The 17941-nt window shown below is 47.2% G+C and overlaps 1 protein-coding gene and 1 non-coding gene across 2 annotated transcripts; one reads left to right on the forward strand and one right to left on the reverse strand.

The window, feature by feature from the left end:
• Positions 1-13939: 13939 nt before the first annotated feature.
• On the reverse strand, positions 13940-14875 carry LOC118664876 (olfactory receptor 49). Its single transcript, XM_036325550.1, has one exon. The coding sequence runs from the start codon at positions 14873-14875 to the stop codon at positions 13940-13942; it is 936 nt and encodes a 311-aa protein (XP_036181443.1).
• Positions 14876-16570: 1695 nt separating this feature from the next.
• On the forward strand, positions 16571-16677 carry LOC118661325. The gene has a single exon (XR_004969282.1). It is a non-coding gene; the product is annotated as a U6 spliceosomal RNA (small nuclear RNA).
• The last annotated feature ends 1264 nt before the right edge of the window (positions 16678-17941 follow it).

The following is a 17941-nucleotide window of genomic DNA, read 5'->3' on the forward strand; positions in this document are numbered from 1 at the left end:
ACTTTCCTTGCTAATTCCTTTTCATGGATTTAAAACAAAACAGTAACTGTTGGCATAAAACCTACCTATGCATAACTATGCCCCAAACCTTCTATTCTAAACAGGCCTTTTTTTTTTTCCAGCTTTACTACCCCTGACATGGGCATGGTGACTCAGGCCTGCAAGGCAGTATACAGGCTGCCAACTGTTAGCTGTCTCTCAACAGAGTCCAAAACCTGATGGGCACCCTTTCCTGCCCAGTTGGGCACCTGCCCCCTTGCCAGCTAGACACCCTTTACTTTTGGGGGTCACCCCACACAGCTCCCTTCCAGGACAGCCAACATACCTGCAAAAGAATCAAAGGTTCTACTAAACATGTGATCCTATAAATTGTCCTTGTCTCTTTGGAGCCTTGTCCATGAAGATGCAGGCAGTATCTAAGTGTATTACACAGTATTGTGGGGGCTCCTGGTGACAGGAGTGATCGCGAGCCATGTTACCGGCATCAGGCAGGTCGAGCACGCCGTAGCTTGAGCTTGAGCGGGTTGCATTGATCTCGATCGATGCTCCATTTGGTGATGAAGTCTTTCCGGGTCATGGATGGATCTGCTGACCGCACGTGAGTGTGGTGGACCCAGGTCGTGACGCCATCTACCTTGAGAGCGGTGGGGGTCGTCAGCACCACAGTGTAGGGACCCTTCCAACGTGGCTCCAAGGTCTCCCGGCGGTGCCTTCTGATGTAGACCCAATCTCCTGGTCTGTGCTGATGAGGAGTTGGGGTTGGGCTGGCCTCGTAGATGGCGCAGAGACGTGGCCAAATGTCCTCATGTGCCTTCTGAAGCCCTCTCAAAGAAAGAGATAGTTCTTGATTTTCAAATTCAGCGAGAAGGTCAGCTTTAAGGTTAGGAATGATAGGGGGTGGCCTGCCAAACATGATTTCATAGGGAGTAAAGCCCAGGGTGTATGGGGAATTCCTTACCCGGTAAAGGGTATACGGTAGGAGAGCCACCCAGTCCCCACCCGTCTCCATGGTTAATTTGGTAAGGGTCTCTTTTAGAGTTCTGTTCATTCTTTCTACCTGACCCGAACTCTGGGGTCTATAAGCACAATGTAATTTCCAATTTGCCCCAATAGCCCTGGTTACTACCTGTGTTACCTGTGAAATAAAGGCTGGCCCGTTGTCGGACCCTATCATAGCAGGAAAACCATACCTGGGTAAGATGTCTTCCAGCAGCTTCTTGGCCACCGTCTGAGCTGTTTCATGCTTGGTTGGGTATGCCTCTACCCAGCCAGAGAAGGTATCTACAAATACTAAAAGATATTTATAACCATACTTCCCTGGTTTAATTTCAGTGAAGTCGACTTCCCATTGTGCTCCCGGTTTGGTGCCTCTGAGCCTGGTCCCTCTTTCATTTGATCCAGCTCTTGTGTTTGTGAGTTGACAGGTCTTGCAGGCAGATACAACCTGATCTATCTTGATATCCTGCTGGTGAATCTTGATCCCGGCATGTCGGATTAAGTCCTTCATTTTCCGGGTTCCCAGGTGAGTGGACCGGTGCATATGTTCTAATACCGTGTCCCCGAGCCGGTCTGGCAGTATGAGTTCCCCTTCTGGTGTATGCCACCATCCCTTTATTTCCTGGGCTCTGGGGAGCTTTCTGATGCATTGCAATTCTTCCTGGGAGTACTTGGGCTGGTCTGGTAAGACTGGGTCCCCTGGGTCTGGGAGTTGTAAGGCCATGGTAGGGACCGAGGTAAGGGCTACTGCCTTCGCAGCCTGGTCAGCCTTTTGGTTACCTCTTGCTACCGGGTCATCGGCTTTCTGGTGCCCCTGGCAGTGGATTATGGCTAACTTGGCAGGAAGCCATAAGGCCGCAAGCAGATCGAGAATCTCCTGCTTATTTTTTATTGTCCGTCCCTCTGCCGTCAGCAGCCCTCTCTCCTGATAGATTGCCCCGTGGACATGAGCTGTAGCAAATGCATAACGGCTGTCTGTGTAAACGTTAAGCCGCTTCCCAGCCCCCAGTGTCAGTGCCTTAGTAAGGGCGATGAGTTCTGCTCGATGGGCTGACGTCCCAGAGGGCAGGGCCTCCGCCCACACAGTGTCCATTTCAGTGACCACTGCTGCACCCGCATACCTGCACCCGTCCCGCACGAAGCTGCTCCCATCCGTGAACCAGGTGGCCTCTGCATCAGGGAGGGGCTGGTCGGTCAAGTCCTTCCGGAGTCCATGTACCTGCTCTAGGATTCCCGCACAGTCGTGTAGTGGGGCATCTAAGTCAGGGTCGGGCAGCAAAGTAGCAGGATTGAGGGCCGCAGTGGGGTGGAACCGCACTCTTGGAGGGTTGAGTAGGAGGCTCTGGTAATGGGTTATACGTGCGTTACTCATCCATCTGTCAGGAGGCTGCTTCAGGACTCCCTCAATGGCATGTGGGGTTGTGATCCAGATTTCCTGCCCCAGGGTCAATTTGTCAGCGTCCTTGACTAAGAGCGCTGTTGCCGCGATAATTCTCAAGCACGGTGGCCAGCCGGCAGCTACAGGATCTAACTTCTTGGACAAATAAGCCACTGGGCGGCTCCAGGGGCCTAAAGCTTGAGTCAAGACCCCTTTCGCTATCCCTTTGTGTTCATCCACAAAGAGGTGAAAGGGCTTTGTAATATCTGGCAGGCCCAGGGCTGGGGCACCTAGAAGGGCCTTCTTTAACTGCCTAAAGGCAGCTTCATCTTTCTCAGTCCAGTCAAACGCCCTTCCCTCTTTGGTAGCTTCATATAGGGGCCTGGCGATTTCGGCAAAACCCGGTATCCAGAGGCGGCAGTAGCCGGCCGATCCTAGGAATTCCCTTACTTCTCTTCGGGAGGTGGGAGTAGGGATTTTCAAAACAGTCTCTTTTCTGGCATCCGATAACCGCCGCTGCCCGCCCTCTAGGATGTATCCCAGGTAACTCACCCTTTCTCGACATAACTGAGCCTTCCTCACGGATGCCCGGTACCCTAAGGCCCCAGGGTGGCCAATAGATCTTGGGTCCCCCGCTCACAGTCCTTGGCTGTGTCTGCAGCAATCAGGATGTCATCTACATACTGGAGGAGGGTGAGGTTGGGGTGTTCCCTTCTGTACTCACCCAGGTCTTCGTGCAGCGCCTCGTCGAAGATGGTGGGCGAGTTTTTGAACCCCTGGGGTAGGCGTGTCCAAGTCAGCTGTCCACTGACGCCCTCCTCTGGGTCATGCCACTCAAAGGCGAAGAGGTGCTAGGGGTAGACTGAAGAAGGCATCTTTCAGATCTAATACCGTGTACCAGACTTTAGAGGGCGACAAGGAGCTCAAGAGAGTGTACGGGTTTGGGACTGTTGGGTGTATGTCCATAACTCTTTTATTTACTTCTCGGAGGTCCTGTACTGGCCTGTAGTCGTTTGTCTGGGGCTTTTTAACTGGCAGTAGGGGAGTGTTCCACGCAGACTGGCAGGGAACTAACACCCCCAAGCTCTTCAGTCTCCTGATATGAGGCTGAATTCCCTTCCGTGCCTCCTGAGGCATGGGGTACTGCTTGATTCTTACCGGATCTTCTCCTGGTTTTAGTTCTACCAGGACTGGGGCCCTGTAGGCGGCCAGCCCCACCCCTCCTGTCTCTGCCCATGCTGTTGGGAATTCTTGTAGCCATTTGTCCATACTGCCCTCCACCAGGGAAGTCTTCTGGTAGAGGCGATATTCATCCTCTAGCCTCATGGTCAGGACCTGAATGGGGCGGCCCTCCCCATCGGTGACCTGAGGCCCCCCCTGTCTGAAAGTTATTTGAGCTCCAATTTTGGTCAGTAGGTCCCGTCCCAATAGTGGGTATGGGCATTCCGGTATTACCATGAAAGAGTGGGATACCTGGCCTGTTCCTAAATCTACTGTCCTTCGGGTAGTCCATGAATACTGGCTCATACCAGTTGCTCCTTGCACCCAGGACTTTTTATTCGCCAGTTTTCCTTGCGGGGTACGGAGGACCGAATGTTGTGCCCCGGTGTCAACAAGGAAGTTAACAGGAGTCCCCTCCACTCTGAGAGTTATCCTGGGCTCGGGGAGGGGGTCTGAACCCTGTCTCCCCTAATCACTCAGTTCACCCAGCTCTAAGACCTTAACTCGGTCAGTCCTGTCTCCCTTCTCACCGGCCTTCTTCGGACATTCTCGAGCCCAGTGCCCTATGTCCATGCAAAACTTACATTGATCCTTCCGTAGCCCCCGCCTCCCCTCTTGGGTGGTCTGCTTACCTCTTCCTTTATTGCTTACAAGCTGTCGGAGGCGACGGTCTTGCCCCGTGGGGAAGTCCATGGTCGTAGCCAGCAGGACCCTAGCCAGGTCCCGAGCTTGCCTACTGCTAGTGGCAGCCACGACGCGAGCTTGCCTGTCTTCTGGAGACTCTCGGTTATTGTATACCTTCTCTGCCACTGCCAGTAAATCCTGTAAACTCTTCTCTCCCAACCTATCTACTTTTTGTAGTTTCCTTTTAATATCCGCGGCCGATTGGTTTACAAAGCTTATGATCACAGCTGCCTTGTTTTCAGGAGCTTCTGGATTCATGGGGGTGTAGGTGCGGTAAGCCTCCATGATCCGTTCTAAAAAGGCAGCTGGAGACTCATCCCTTTCCTGCTGAACATTCCCCACCTTGGCCAAATTAGTTGGCTTTCTAGCAGCCATTCTGAGACCCCGCATTAGGGTCTGACGGTAGACCGAAAGCCTCTCCTTACCTTCTGCCGTGTTGAAATCCCATTCAGGCCTAATTAAGGGAAAAGAGACATCTATCTGGACCTGGTTGGCAGTTGGGTTTCCGTCCACGCCTGGAACCATTTTCCGGGCCTCATTGAGGATCCTTTCTCTCTCTTCCGTCGTGAACAGAACCTGTAAAAGCTGCTGACAGTCGTCCCATGTGGGCTGATGGGTGAAAAGAACAGAATCTAGCAAGTCAATAAGTCCCCCTGGTTTCTCAGAAAACTTGGGGTTTTGTGCCTTCCAGTTATAGAGATCGGATGTGGAAAAAGGCCAATAATGATAGGGCTGGTTGCCATCCGCATCCGGGGGTCCAGCGGCCCGTAAGGGCAGGGTCTTGATAGTGGAGTCAGGTGCTGCAGCAGAGAGTTCCCGCTGAGCCCTCTGCCAGGTGAGAGGCGGGCCTCCTACCGAGGCCACTCCCAGAACTCCGCCCCCAGCCACTCCCAGAACTCCGCCCCCAGCCACTCCCGGCGTGGAAGGTTCGTCCCCCGGTGGGCTATATGGGGGAGGAAAGATTAGTTCTTCTTCAGTCCCCCCCTGCAGGATAGGGAGGGGAGGGGCTGAAGGCTGGGTGAGAGTCCTCCTCCTCTCCTCCTTTTCCGTTCTCTGCAAAGCAAGAATGGGCTTCGGCCCAGGAGGACGTGGAGGTAGGAAGGGCCTGAGCCAAGATGGCGGGTCTTCCACGAGGTCCTGCCAAGTAACAATGTAAGAAAGCTGACCAGGACGTCCCCCCTTAAGTTGGGAGACGACATCCCTGACTCGGCGGATGGTGGGGAGGTCAAAAGTCCCCTCCGGCGGCCACCCAACGTCCAAAGTTGGCCACTCCCTGGAACAAAAAGTCTGCAATCGGTCTTTCCGAACCTCTGCACTGAGGTCGTTGGCTCTTTCCCTTACCTCTCTGAAATGATCGACCATAATGCTTAAAGGAGTAGTTTGAGTCTGTCCCATAATGTCCGTCCAGTGAGTCCACAAAATAAAACCAAAAAGACACAAACACAAACAACAAACGGGCCCGAAAATACAGCCTTCCAACTCCATGGAAGCAGAACCAAAACAGGCTTCCAATTCCATGGAAGCCAAACCCGAAAGCTAGACAATGGCCTTATACCAGACTAGCTAGCAGGAGCGACCTGCTTTCCGCGAGGGGCATATCCATCCCTCCTGGGGGGGCGGAACGTCTTCCAACTCCCCCCTGCCTGTGGTCTTTATTGGGCGCGTCCACCTAGACCCCTCAGGCAATTACAGATTCCAGAAACGAGCTCACACCGAACAGAACACACAACAAACAACAACACACCTACCGCGCGGTCAGTCAGACTCTTCGGACTGGGGGTCCCTCGATGGTCCTGGGAATCCCGGACGAGCCCCCAAAATGTTGTGCCCAGATTTCAAAGTTCCCAAGACCTCCAGGGAGCCAGTCAGTCCGATGCAAAAGCAAAGAGTCATTTATTTCAAACCTAGGTTTGGCTCCCCTGCCACACTCACCGATGCAATGGTAAGCTCCAGTGGCCGAGAGAGAGAGGCCTGATGGGACAGGGGGTTTTAAAGGGGGGTGGAGTGAGGGCAGGAGAGGGGACTGTGGGCCCCGCTGATTGGCCAGGCGCGAGTCGGTCATAGTGATGGCGTGCACTTCCCTTGATTATTATTGGTTAGTCCAGAGAAATCCTGGGTGTGGCTAGTAGCGGCTTCTTCCCGTGAGGAAGCACATGGTACCATCCCAAAATGGAGGACCCAAGGCAAGATGGAGGGCGCACATGGCTCTGTCCCAAGATGGAGAACCCAAGGCAAGATGGAGGGCGCAGTCCTTGCCCGGCTCCTGCTGCCGCCGCTCGAACTCGCCACAAGGCAGGATGGCCCTCCCGCATAGCCCCCGCAGCTGGCCTGCGGGCAGACTGGGACTCCAGCGCGTCTGGGCAGCAGAGGCCCAGCAAACGGGGTGCGGCCGCTGGAGTGGCCCAGCTCTGGAGGAGCGGCATCCGCTTGGAGCAGGCCCGGCCATGGGGCCGGTGCACTGCAGCATGGCGGCCTCCCCGAGCTAGGGCACGCGCCCCACTCCGCCGCCGCCGCTGCTGCACTGGGCCCGGTCCGGGGGGCAGCGGGCGGGTGGCAGCCCACGCCGGGCTCCCACCGTGGGCTGGGGAGCCAATGCCCCCCCCATGGGGCCCAGCGGCTGGCCCACGCAGGCCCCGGCCCCCCCGACCGGGCCCCAAGGGCCGCATGGACCCCTGGCCCCAGCACGGGCAAGCGGGGAGCCGACCACGGGGGAAGGGAGGGAAGAGCCAGGCGGTGAGGCCTTCCGCTCCCATGACCTCCCCCGCGGTCGGTCGCCGCCCGGCCCCACCCCTCGGCCCGCCGCCGGCCACCACGCAGCCGGCCCGGACACTCGGACCCGCTCCGGGGAGGCCGGCGGCCGCAGAGGGATCCCAGAGCCCAGCGGCCAGACTCCTCCTCCCGCACCGCCCGGAGAGGCGGGCGGCGCGCCTTTCAAAACCAGTGACCTTTTGCTGCACAGGATGATGCTCAACCAACGAGCCATACCAGCCAGGGCTTGTTTTTCTGTTTATTTATTTACTTATTTTTATTTTTAAAATCTCCTCCTTTCTTGTCTTTTGGAGTGATTAAATCCCCCCACCACCAATTCCTTCCACTAATGCTATGAATTCTATTTCTTTTATTTTAGAGGCTTCCCCAGAATGTGTAGTATGTACAATTAACAAAGTTTAAATTTCATCAATATCTTATATTCTTACTATATAATATAATATATAGAGGGTTTTTTTGATTCTCCAAATTAAATATTATTATTATTTAAAGTAATCATTGTCTTTTGTTCACCATTTGTTTTTTACATTTTAGTTATTTTTTATTTAATTAATTTATTTTAGAGAGGCTTTCTAAATGGCCTACTTGCTCAGGTTCTGTTTGACTTAAAATGTCTTTTTTTTTTCTTCTTTTGGTTAATCCTCACCCAAGGATATTTTTTCATTTATTTTTAGAGTGAGTGAAAGGGAAGGGAAAGGGAGAGACAGAGAGAAACATCAATGTGAGACACAGTGATTGGTTGCCTCCCTGAATTGAACCCAGGACCCTTTAGTCCGCAGGCCGACGCACTCATCCACCGAGCCAAACTGGCTAGGGCTTAAAGTGTCTTTAGTTTGCTGTTGTTTTGCTGAGTATGGCCTTTTAGGTTAATAATATTTTATTTCATTACATTCTACTGTCTTCTGATTTTTTGTTGCTTCTTTTGGATAGCAGATAGTCTAACTGTTCTTTTGCAGAAGATATATTTTTTCCTATCTGGTTGCTTTTAAAATATTCTCTTTGCTTTTGGTATTCTAAAGTTTCATGAGAATGTGTCTGGTGTATGGTTTTCTTAAAAATATATTTTATTGATTTTTTACAGAGAGTAAGGGAGAGGGATAGAGAGCTAGAAACATCGATGAGAGAGAAACATCGATCAACTGCTTCCTGCACACCTCCTACTGGGGATGTGCCCGCAACCAAGGTACATGCCCTTGACCGGAATCGAACCTGGCCCATGCTCTATCCACTGAGCCAAACCAGTTAGGGCTGGTGTATGGTTTTGTTAAGCCTCTTGAATGTGAGGATTGATGTCTTTCACTAATGTAGAACCTTTCCAGACATTTATCTCTTAGAATATGAATTCTCTCTATGTAATCCTTTCACAACTCTGATTGATTTACACTGGGCTATCTCACTGCAATCACCATTTCTCTCTCTCTCTCTCTCTCTCTCTCTCTCTCTCTCTTTTTAAAAAAGACATCTTTATTGATTTCAGAGAGGAAGGGAGAGGGAGATAGAGAGAGAAACATCAATATGAGAGAGAATCATTGATAGGCTGCCTCCTGCACACCTCCCACTGGGGCTGGAGCCCGCAACCTGGGCATGTGCCCCTGACTGGAATCGAACCTGGGACTCTTCAGTCTGCAAGCCAACACTCTATCCACTGAGCCAAACTGGTTTAGGGCCACCATTTCTCTCAAAGTCATTTTTATATTTAATGTTTCTATCTTGCTGCACTGCATTCTGGATAATTTCTTCACATCTATTCCGAATTCACTTATTCTGTCTTCAGATGTATCCAAGCTGAATTTTAGCTTGAAAATTAAGATTAAAAAATATTTAGTGATATATAATTGACAAACAAAAATATGCTTATTTAAAATATACAATTTTGTGAGCTTTAATATATGTATATATTGATTAAACCATCTTGAAAATGAAGATAAAATTCTTATCATATAAATTTCCTCACATACCTTTGTAATTAATCTTTCCCTCTATCTTCAAACCAAGCAAAACTAATCTACTTTCTATTATAGTTTAGTTTGCATTTTCTTCAATGTTATATAAGTAGAATAATAAATAATAATAAATTTAACCAAGGAGGTGAAAAATCTGTACACTAAAAACTATAAGACACTGATGAAAATAATTAAAGAAGACACAAATAAATGGAAAGATATTGTGCATTGTGTGTTAATAGACTTAGAGAGTGAATATTGTTATAATGTCATACTACCCAAAGCAATCTACTCCCTCCCATCTATCAACCCTCTGAAGATTTCAAGCAATCTCTACCAAAATTCCAATGGCACTTTTTTTTTTTTTACAGAAATAGAAAAAACAATCCCACAATTTGATGGAACCATAAAAGACCCCAATAACCAAAGTAATCTTGAGAAAAAAGAACAAAGTGAAGGCATTATACTTCCTAATTTTAAATTATATTACAAAGTTGGAGTAATCAAAACAGTATGGTACTGGCATAAAAACAGACACATAGATCAGTGGAACAAAGTCCAGAAATAAAATCATGCAATTAATTTTCAACAAAAGAGCCAAGAATATACAATAAGGAAATGAATAGTCTCTTCAATAAATGGTGTTGGGAAAACTGATAGTCACTTGCAAAACAATGAGACTGAACTTGCACCATTTACCAAAAAGCAACTAAAAATAAAGACTTGAACATAATACCTAGAACAAAAAATAGAACACAAAATATAACTTATTTTCTATGGTCATGAAATGTCTGAAAGCATAAGGAGAGTCAATATGATGTTAACAACTTTTAAAAATGCTTCTTGGGTATTTATGCTTAAAAAAAAAAAAAGGAATTGTGGCCCTGGCCAGTGTGGCTCAGTTGATTGAGTGTTGTCCCATGCACCGAAAGGTCACCGGTTTGAATCCCAGTCAGAGCACATATCCAGGTTTTGGGTTTGTTCCCCGGTTAGGGTGTATATGAGAGGTAACCGATTGATGTTTCTCTTTCTCTCCTTCTCTAAAATCAAGAAAAACATATTAAAAAATATAAACGGTGTTATAGCCATATTTGTGGAGAATTGACACCTGGGTATATATCACCATTTATTTAGAATTTCATTGTTTTCTTTCATGGATGTTTTATAATTTTCAGCATATAAGTCTGGCACATATTTTGTTAGATTTACACTTAAATATTTAAATTTTAAAAAATTGATTTTAGAGAGAGAAGACAGGAAAGAAAGAGAGAGAAACATTGATGTGAGAGAGACACAGAGGAAGAAGAGCTTGATGATGATCTGAGTACATTAAATATTATATTTAAAAGATGGGTAATCGCTGCAAGCACCTCCAAGAGAAAGCTGCCCTCAAGTTCCGACCGATGCCAGACAGTCCCACTTCTCCCGTATGAGTCTGGGTCCCTAGAGACTTGCCCGGAACTGGAGCTCAGAGCCTGAGACTCCCTCCCGATTGAAAACGACAACCGCGCCCTCAGCCGCCAGCCTGCTCCCTGTGCGCCTCTTTACTTTAGTATTTTATGTCCGCACCGCACCTCCTCTGAGTCTCGGTATGCTTTTCTCTTTCCTTCTAGTTGTAGAATTTCCACTCAGCCAGCCTTCCTGTGGTTCTGGGTGATGTCCGTTCCGTCTTTTAGTTGTATTTTTGAAGTGGTTGTGCGAGGCAGCAAACTCCGGTGTTTACCTATGCCGCCATCTTGGTTTTCTCCTATTCTCAGTACTCTTAATGGGCCTCAGAAACTCTACAAAGTGGGGCAAGGTGCTTTCCAATAGGGTGGGTCAACTGTCTTTCTCCCAGGCAAAGCTGCCTGTATAACAAATGTCTGCATGAGAAAGATGATTTCTACAGCTTGAGGGAATGACTCAGCACAGGAAACTGGGGTGTCTGCTTCCTGAGCTCTAACCCCAGAGAACCGATCCTGGCTTCTGCTCACATAGTTCTTGTCCACTCTGCCCTCCCTCTGTCGGAGCGCAAAGTGAGTGTCTCCACAGGGAATTTTGTGTGTTGGCTTTTTAAGAGGGTGCCTACATTCCAGCCATCACTCCCTGGCCAACAACAACCATGCTGCTTTTCACAGCCAGATGTTATGTGGGTACCCTTCTCAGTTCTGGTGTTCTCTGCTGAGTGGTCCAGCTTGGAGATTTGAACCCAGAGTTCTCAGTGGCAACCCCCCACAACTGAGATATTGAGAGAAGTTTTCTTGAAATGCAGGCAGATAGAGCAGGGGTCCAGTGGGAAACAAAGGCAGGTGGAACACGGGCAGGGGCAGACGCTGCCGGGAGCCGGTCCATCCTGCTGTTTTAAGGGACCTGGCATATATGGCATACTGTTCTTAATATGTTTGCTCACCTTCTTGGCACTATGTGTTTTAACCAAGGTCACCTCTCTGAGAAAGGTTGTTTCCCCAGGTAGGGATTTTCCCCTGAAGTTAGGGAGGGAATAAAACCCTTTAACTAAGTGCCAGGCGGGTAATTAATCACTTTAACTATGAACAATCATGCTTAAGCTACATAATCTTTACTCCCTGGAATGGAGATAAGAAACGCCTTAACCTTTGGAATAGAGATTGATAGGATTGGAATCAACTGGTATAAATACAGATGTAACAAGACAACAGGATACAGAACCTAGACACAGAACCTAGACACAGAGCTCACACAGAACATAGACACAGAACCCACACAGAACCTAGACACAGAACCTACACAGAACCTAGAGACAGAAGAACTTCACTGGAGAGAACATGGCAAAAGATCTTGGACAGAAACTGGCCACAGAACCTAGAGACAGAACCTAGAGACAGAACCTGGCTGAAGAACCTAGAGACAGAACCTGGCTAGAGAATCTGGATAGAACATGGCAAGAGAACCTGACTAGAACCTGGTGACTGAACCTGGCAAAAGATCCTGGACAGGACCTGGCTACAGAACTTGGCTGGAGAACCTGGCTACAGAACCTTGCGACCGAACCTGGCTGGAGATGCTGGACAGAACCAGTCTGGAGAACCTAGCGACAGAACCTGACAACAGAACCCGACTGGAGATCCTAGATAGAACCAGGAGAGAGAACCCAACCATGCTGGTCAACTGAACGCTGCCTCCGTGTCATTCCTTCTTCGCCGACTCCGTCCACACCTTTGGGGACCCCTGGACCTGCTGGGGTTGGACCCCAGCAAGACACGGCAGTTTGAGCAAGCCTAATCAAAGAAACCAACTATGCTGAAATAATATAATGTTTTTGGACACAGAGTGCGAGGCATGGGAAACCAAGGGAGGGCCTGCAGCAATAAGGTGTATCGACCCATAGGAACAGGGAAAGTTCAGGTCTGTTGCTAGGCCAGAACAATGAGGGAATTAATCAGGTGGCAACACAGATAGATAAAGAGCAGGCTTATAGCATATACCCCTAGAGTACAAGGCTTCATGGGCAGCCCATTATTGACCCCCTCCACTCCCCACCAGGAGTCTGAATCTGCTTATAATATTTTCTGAAAAAAAGGGGAAAAAAGATTTTCTGCACTTTTGCTTAAATCTTCTGGTCCAGAGCTTATTCTTCAGCTTTGCAAGACATGATTTGACTATCTTGGCTATCCGCTTCATTATTTCTCCATACATATACTAGAAATATTTCTGAAATGTATTATAAATATACTAGAGGCCTGTTGCATGAAAAGATTCGTGCAATACACCTTCCCTCCCCCTGGCTGCTGGCACCGGTTTTCCTCCGGCACCCGGGACCCAGGCCTTTGCTCTGGCCGGAGCCGCCTTCCAGCCCAACAACCCCGGGTCCCCCACGGGAGGGCCAGATGAGGGTGGGGTGGGTGCCCAATCGCTGTGGTCCTGCCCGCCAGCCACAGGTCGGGTTGCACACGGGAAGTCCGCTGCCCGGGTTGCAGATAGCAGGCCCGGATGGCAGCGGGGTAGGCAGGATGGCGCTGTCCCACCGTGCCTGCAGTATGCAAATTAGCTGCCATCTTTGTTGGCGGTTAATTTGCATATCATGCTGATTAGCCTATGGGAGGCGTAGCGAAGGTACAATCAATTACCAGGTTTGTCTATTATTAGATTAGATTCTTGTTGAGGGTTTTTTTTTTTTTTTTTTTTTTTTACCAATTTTGAAAGGCTTTCTGCCCCTCCTTGGCTGAAGGAATGTGTAGGATGGTGTAGAGCAGTGATGGTGAACCTTTTGAGCCCGGCATGTCAGCATTTCGAAAAACCCTAACTTAACTCTGGTGCCGTGTCACATATAGAAATTTTTTGATATTTGTAACCATAGTAAAACAAAGACTTACATTTTTGATATTTATTTTATATATTTAAATGCCATTTAACAAAGAAAAATCAACCAGAAAAATGAGTTCGTGTGTCACCTCTGACACGCGTGTCATAGATTTGCCATCACTGATGTAGAGGATGTGGAATGCTAAGCTTATAATTACAACTTAAAGATTAAGAAGCTCAGATATAGGCTAGGGCCAGAAACATTAAGACATAGCAGACATGGAAGTGGCATACTGAGTTTTTTTGTATTCTCTGACGAAATTGCATAAGTCACTAATGATATATGTAAGAAAGCCCTATAGATTTGAGTACAAGGTAAAAAACTGTCTAGGAGGGGATAGTTCATGGAGATCAGGACAGGAGCTGCATTTGCAGAGAAAAGGAGGCAATTTTCCCCTGTCCTCAGGTCCAGCTCATCTTTTTAAAAAATATACATATTTTTACTGATTTCAGAGAGGAAGGGAGAGGAAGAGAGAGACAGAAACATCGATGATGAGAGAGAATCATTGATTGGCTGCCTCTAGGATGAAGCCTGCAACCTGGGCATGTGCCCTGAGTAGGAACTGAACCATGATCTCCTGGTTCATAGATCAACACTCAACCACTGAGCCATGTTGGTCAGGCCAGCTCATCTTTTTAAGAGGAGCTTGTTCATTTTCTCACTAAATACCTGTTTCACTTGTTTGTTCCTCAGGGTGTAGATGAATGGGTTAAACATCGGGGTCACCACTGTGTTGAGCAAGGCCACAACCTTGTTCCTGTCCTTCCCCTGGTCACCCTTGCCCAACCGGATATACATGAAAATGCAGCTGCCATAGAAGAGAGACACAACAATGATGTGGGAGGAACAGGTTGAGAAGGCTTTCTGCCTCTCCTTGGCTGAGGGGATGCGTAGGATGGTGTAGAGGATGTGGCCATAGCAGGTGGCCGTCACAGACAGAGTGCCCAGTAAGCTGAAGTTGGCCACAATAAAGCCCAGAAGCTCTATCAGACTTGTATCTGCACATATGAGTTCCAGGAGTGGAAAGTTGTCACAGAAGAAATGATTAATGATATTGGGGCCACAAAATGGCTGCTGAAATGCGATGAAAGCTGGAATGATGATGAGGATGAATCCTGTCATCCATGAACAAAGCACTAGCTGGACACAGACCCTTTGGCTCATGATGGTGGCATAACGCAAAGGATTACATATGGCCACATACCTGTCAAAGGACATCCCTGCCAGTAGGAAGAACTCTGTTATGCCCAGGAAGAAATACAGGAAACTTTGTATGAAACAGCCTAGTAGGGAGATGGTCTTATATCCGGTCAGGATATTGGTTAGCATTTTGGGGAAGATGACTGAGGTAAGCCAGATCTCCAGGATAGCAAAGTTGCGGAGGAAATAGTACATGGGAGTGTGGAGGCGCCTGTCTATGAGGGTGATGACCACGATGAGGAGATTCCCCAGTAGAGTGAGGAGGTAGGTCAAGAGGAGCCCCAGGAAGATGAGCATCTGCAGCTCACAGGCATCTGAGAGCCCCAGGAGGACAAACTCAGTGACAGTGGTGTGGTTTCCCATGGTTCCTCTGACCTCTTCTGGAATGACCAATCAGAGGTGTGTAGCATTTGGAGCTGTGATGATCTGGGGAATCTGAGGCCACCTAAAACTGAAAGGAAAGAGGAATGAGTGTCATACTTTGAATGGAAGGAATCCTTTATTTCTGTGAAGGACATAACTTCCCACCACTGACCACACAGGCTTACTTTGCAGAGCCCCTGTCTTATGTTTGGTTCCTGGTGTGTCTGTGTGTTAGAAGAGAAAGTGGTGATCTGCAGGGTGACCTAAGTAAGATCTCAAACCAAAAATTATCCTTGCTTACTTTTCTTAACCGAACTTCTATTACTGATTCTTCAATGAATTCTTTTGTGTTAATATTATAACCTATTTTCAACATTTAAAATTTTTATTTTATTTTTTATTCAATATTATTTTTATCTTCATTCTAATACTGGGTCTTCATTCATGAGTAGTTCATATTTGAGGTGGTAACTTTTCTGCTTTACTTAGTCATTCATGATATAGATCCATATCCTGGGTAAACTGATTTAGAATGTGTAGACACTCTACTGCTGTTTCAAGATTACCTGAATCTCTGATGTTTTTCATTAGTATTTGGATTAATAAAAAGGAAAGAGGAAATCTGTGAAAGAAAAGCCCAACTCTCACAAACAAAAATATTCAAGTAATATATGCATAAATAGAAGTTCTTTAGTGAGAGCTTAGATTCAAGGTTCTTAATGATGTTCCAAAAGATATATCCAGATTCTCCTCTCATTACATCTTCCAATGGGCTCTAGCTAAAATAGGCTCTTTGTGATTTTTTGATTATTTATGCATTTCATGCACTTGTTCTTTTGCATGTGGCATTCATTCTGTTTGGAATCATCAGCCATTCAAATCTTATTTATCCTTTAAGTCCCTTCTTCACACATGCTGTTTTTTCCTATGGAGACTTTTCTTCTGAATTAATGATTCTTTCCTCTGTATCCCACACAATGTTATTATGTCTCATTTAATTTTCATTGTGTTTTGTTTTTCATTTCTTGCTTGAGTCAAAAATTTCTTTATTAATCTTTGCATTTTATATAGCCCTTAGAACAAGTTACTTGAAATAATCAGATTTAATAAACACTTACCAAATGAGTGAATAATACCTCAAATGTGTGAGAGATGGATTTGGTGATGTTTGACATACAAGAGGCCGAGGACATATCACTTATGTAATATTTCCTAGGGGACAGCAACTTTGCAGAGTCATACTACATTGGCTCATCTGAAGAGTTTGCTTTTCTTTATAAAGAGGTGGAGATGTCTCCCCACAAACATTTTTTTTTAAAGTATATTTTATTGATTTTTTACAGAGAGGAAGGGAGAGGGGTAGAGAGTTAGAAACATCGACGAGAGAGAAACATCAATCAGCTGCCTCCTGCACCCCCCCCCCCCCCCGGGATGTGCCCGCAACCAAGGTACATGCCCTTGACCGGAATCGAACCCGGGACCTTTCAGTCTGCAGGCCGACGCTCTATCCACTGAGCCAAACCTGTTAGGTCTCCGCACAAACATTCTTAAGGGTTACTCTCCATTTTTGAGATGGTCTAGAGTTTGAACTAGGAAGTAGACAGTGGTCTTGTTGGGTCTGCTAGACTGTTCCTAGCAGCAAATAAAACCCGGGAAACCCTTTAAAAGATTTCTCTTTTGAAGTTTGCATCCTTGGAGCTCACTTTGGCAGCATATTTACTATAATTGGAATGATGCAGAGAAGATTAGCATTGCCCCTGAGCAAGGATATCGTGCACATTTGTGAAGCGTTCTATATTTTTAGATCTGGTGAACACCACTTGCCCCTACCTGGTGACTCACTGAGAACATATCCCAGGCAACTTGAATCCTGCCAGAGGATTTTTCAGTGACTGAACCAAACAGGCAGCCAATAGATGGAGGCAGACAAAGGTAGATTTCATTTTTTTTTTTTTTGAGACTTTTGCTCACCTGCTCCAGGGTCTGGTGCTGGTAAAGGCCAGCCTTGGTGCACAGCTTGATCCTCGTTGTGCACAACCAGGCACAGCAGAGCCAGCCACAAACTGTGGGCCACTTTGTAACTCCAAATGGGTTGCGTAGGGCCAGTCATAGGCTGTGTCTGACACTGGCCTGCACCAAGAGGCTCCAGAACCAATACACCCAGTGGCTAGCTTCAGACAACATCAAAACAGTATCAAATCAGCTTCACAAGAGGCATATCCAAAGGGAAATCAAGTGGGATTTATTCCTGGGATGTAATGTTGATACAATATCTACAGATCAGTAAATGTGATACATTACATAAGTAAAAACAAAGGATAAAAACCACATGATCATATTAATAGATGCAGAAAAAGCATTTGATAAAATCCAGCACCCATTTATGACAACCCTCAGCAAAGTGGGAATAGAGGGAAGATACCTCAACGCAATAAAGGCCATATATAACAAACCTATAGCCAACATCATACTCATGGGCATAAACGAAGTGTTTCCCTTAAAATTGGGAATAAGCTCTTGGGTGGCTCAGTTGGAGCATCATCCTGTACACCCAAAGGTTGCGGGTTTGATTTCCAGTCAGGACACACACATCCTGTACACCCAAAAGTTGCGGGTTTGATTTCCAGTCAGGACACACACATCCTGTACACCCAAAGGTTGCAGGTTTGATTTCCAGTCAGGACACACACATCCTGTACACCCAAAGGTTGCGGGTTTGATTTCCAGTCAGGGCACACACATCCTGTACACCCAAAGGTTGCGGGTTTGATTTCCAGCCAGGACACACACATCCTGTACACCCAAAGGTTGCAGGTTTGATTTCCAGTCAGGACACACACATCCTGTACACCCAAAGGTTGCAGGTTTGATCCCTGATTGGGGCACATATGGGAGGCAACAACTGATGCTCTCTCACATCAATGTTTCTCTCTCTCCCTTTCTCTCTCTCTAAAAATCAATAAAAACATATCTTTGGGTGAGGATTCAAAAAAAAAAAAATCATGAGCAAGACAGGGATGTCTGTTTTAACCATTCTTTTAAAATGTTTTTATTGACTTCAGAGAG

This window comes from Myotis myotis, unplaced genomic scaffold (assembly GCF_014108235.1).
Source record: "Myotis myotis isolate mMyoMyo1 unplaced genomic scaffold, mMyoMyo1.p scaffold_m19_p_1, whole genome shotgun sequence".
In the NCBI taxonomy this organism is placed as follows: domain Eukaryota; kingdom Metazoa; phylum Chordata; class Mammalia; order Chiroptera; family Vespertilionidae; genus Myotis; species Myotis myotis.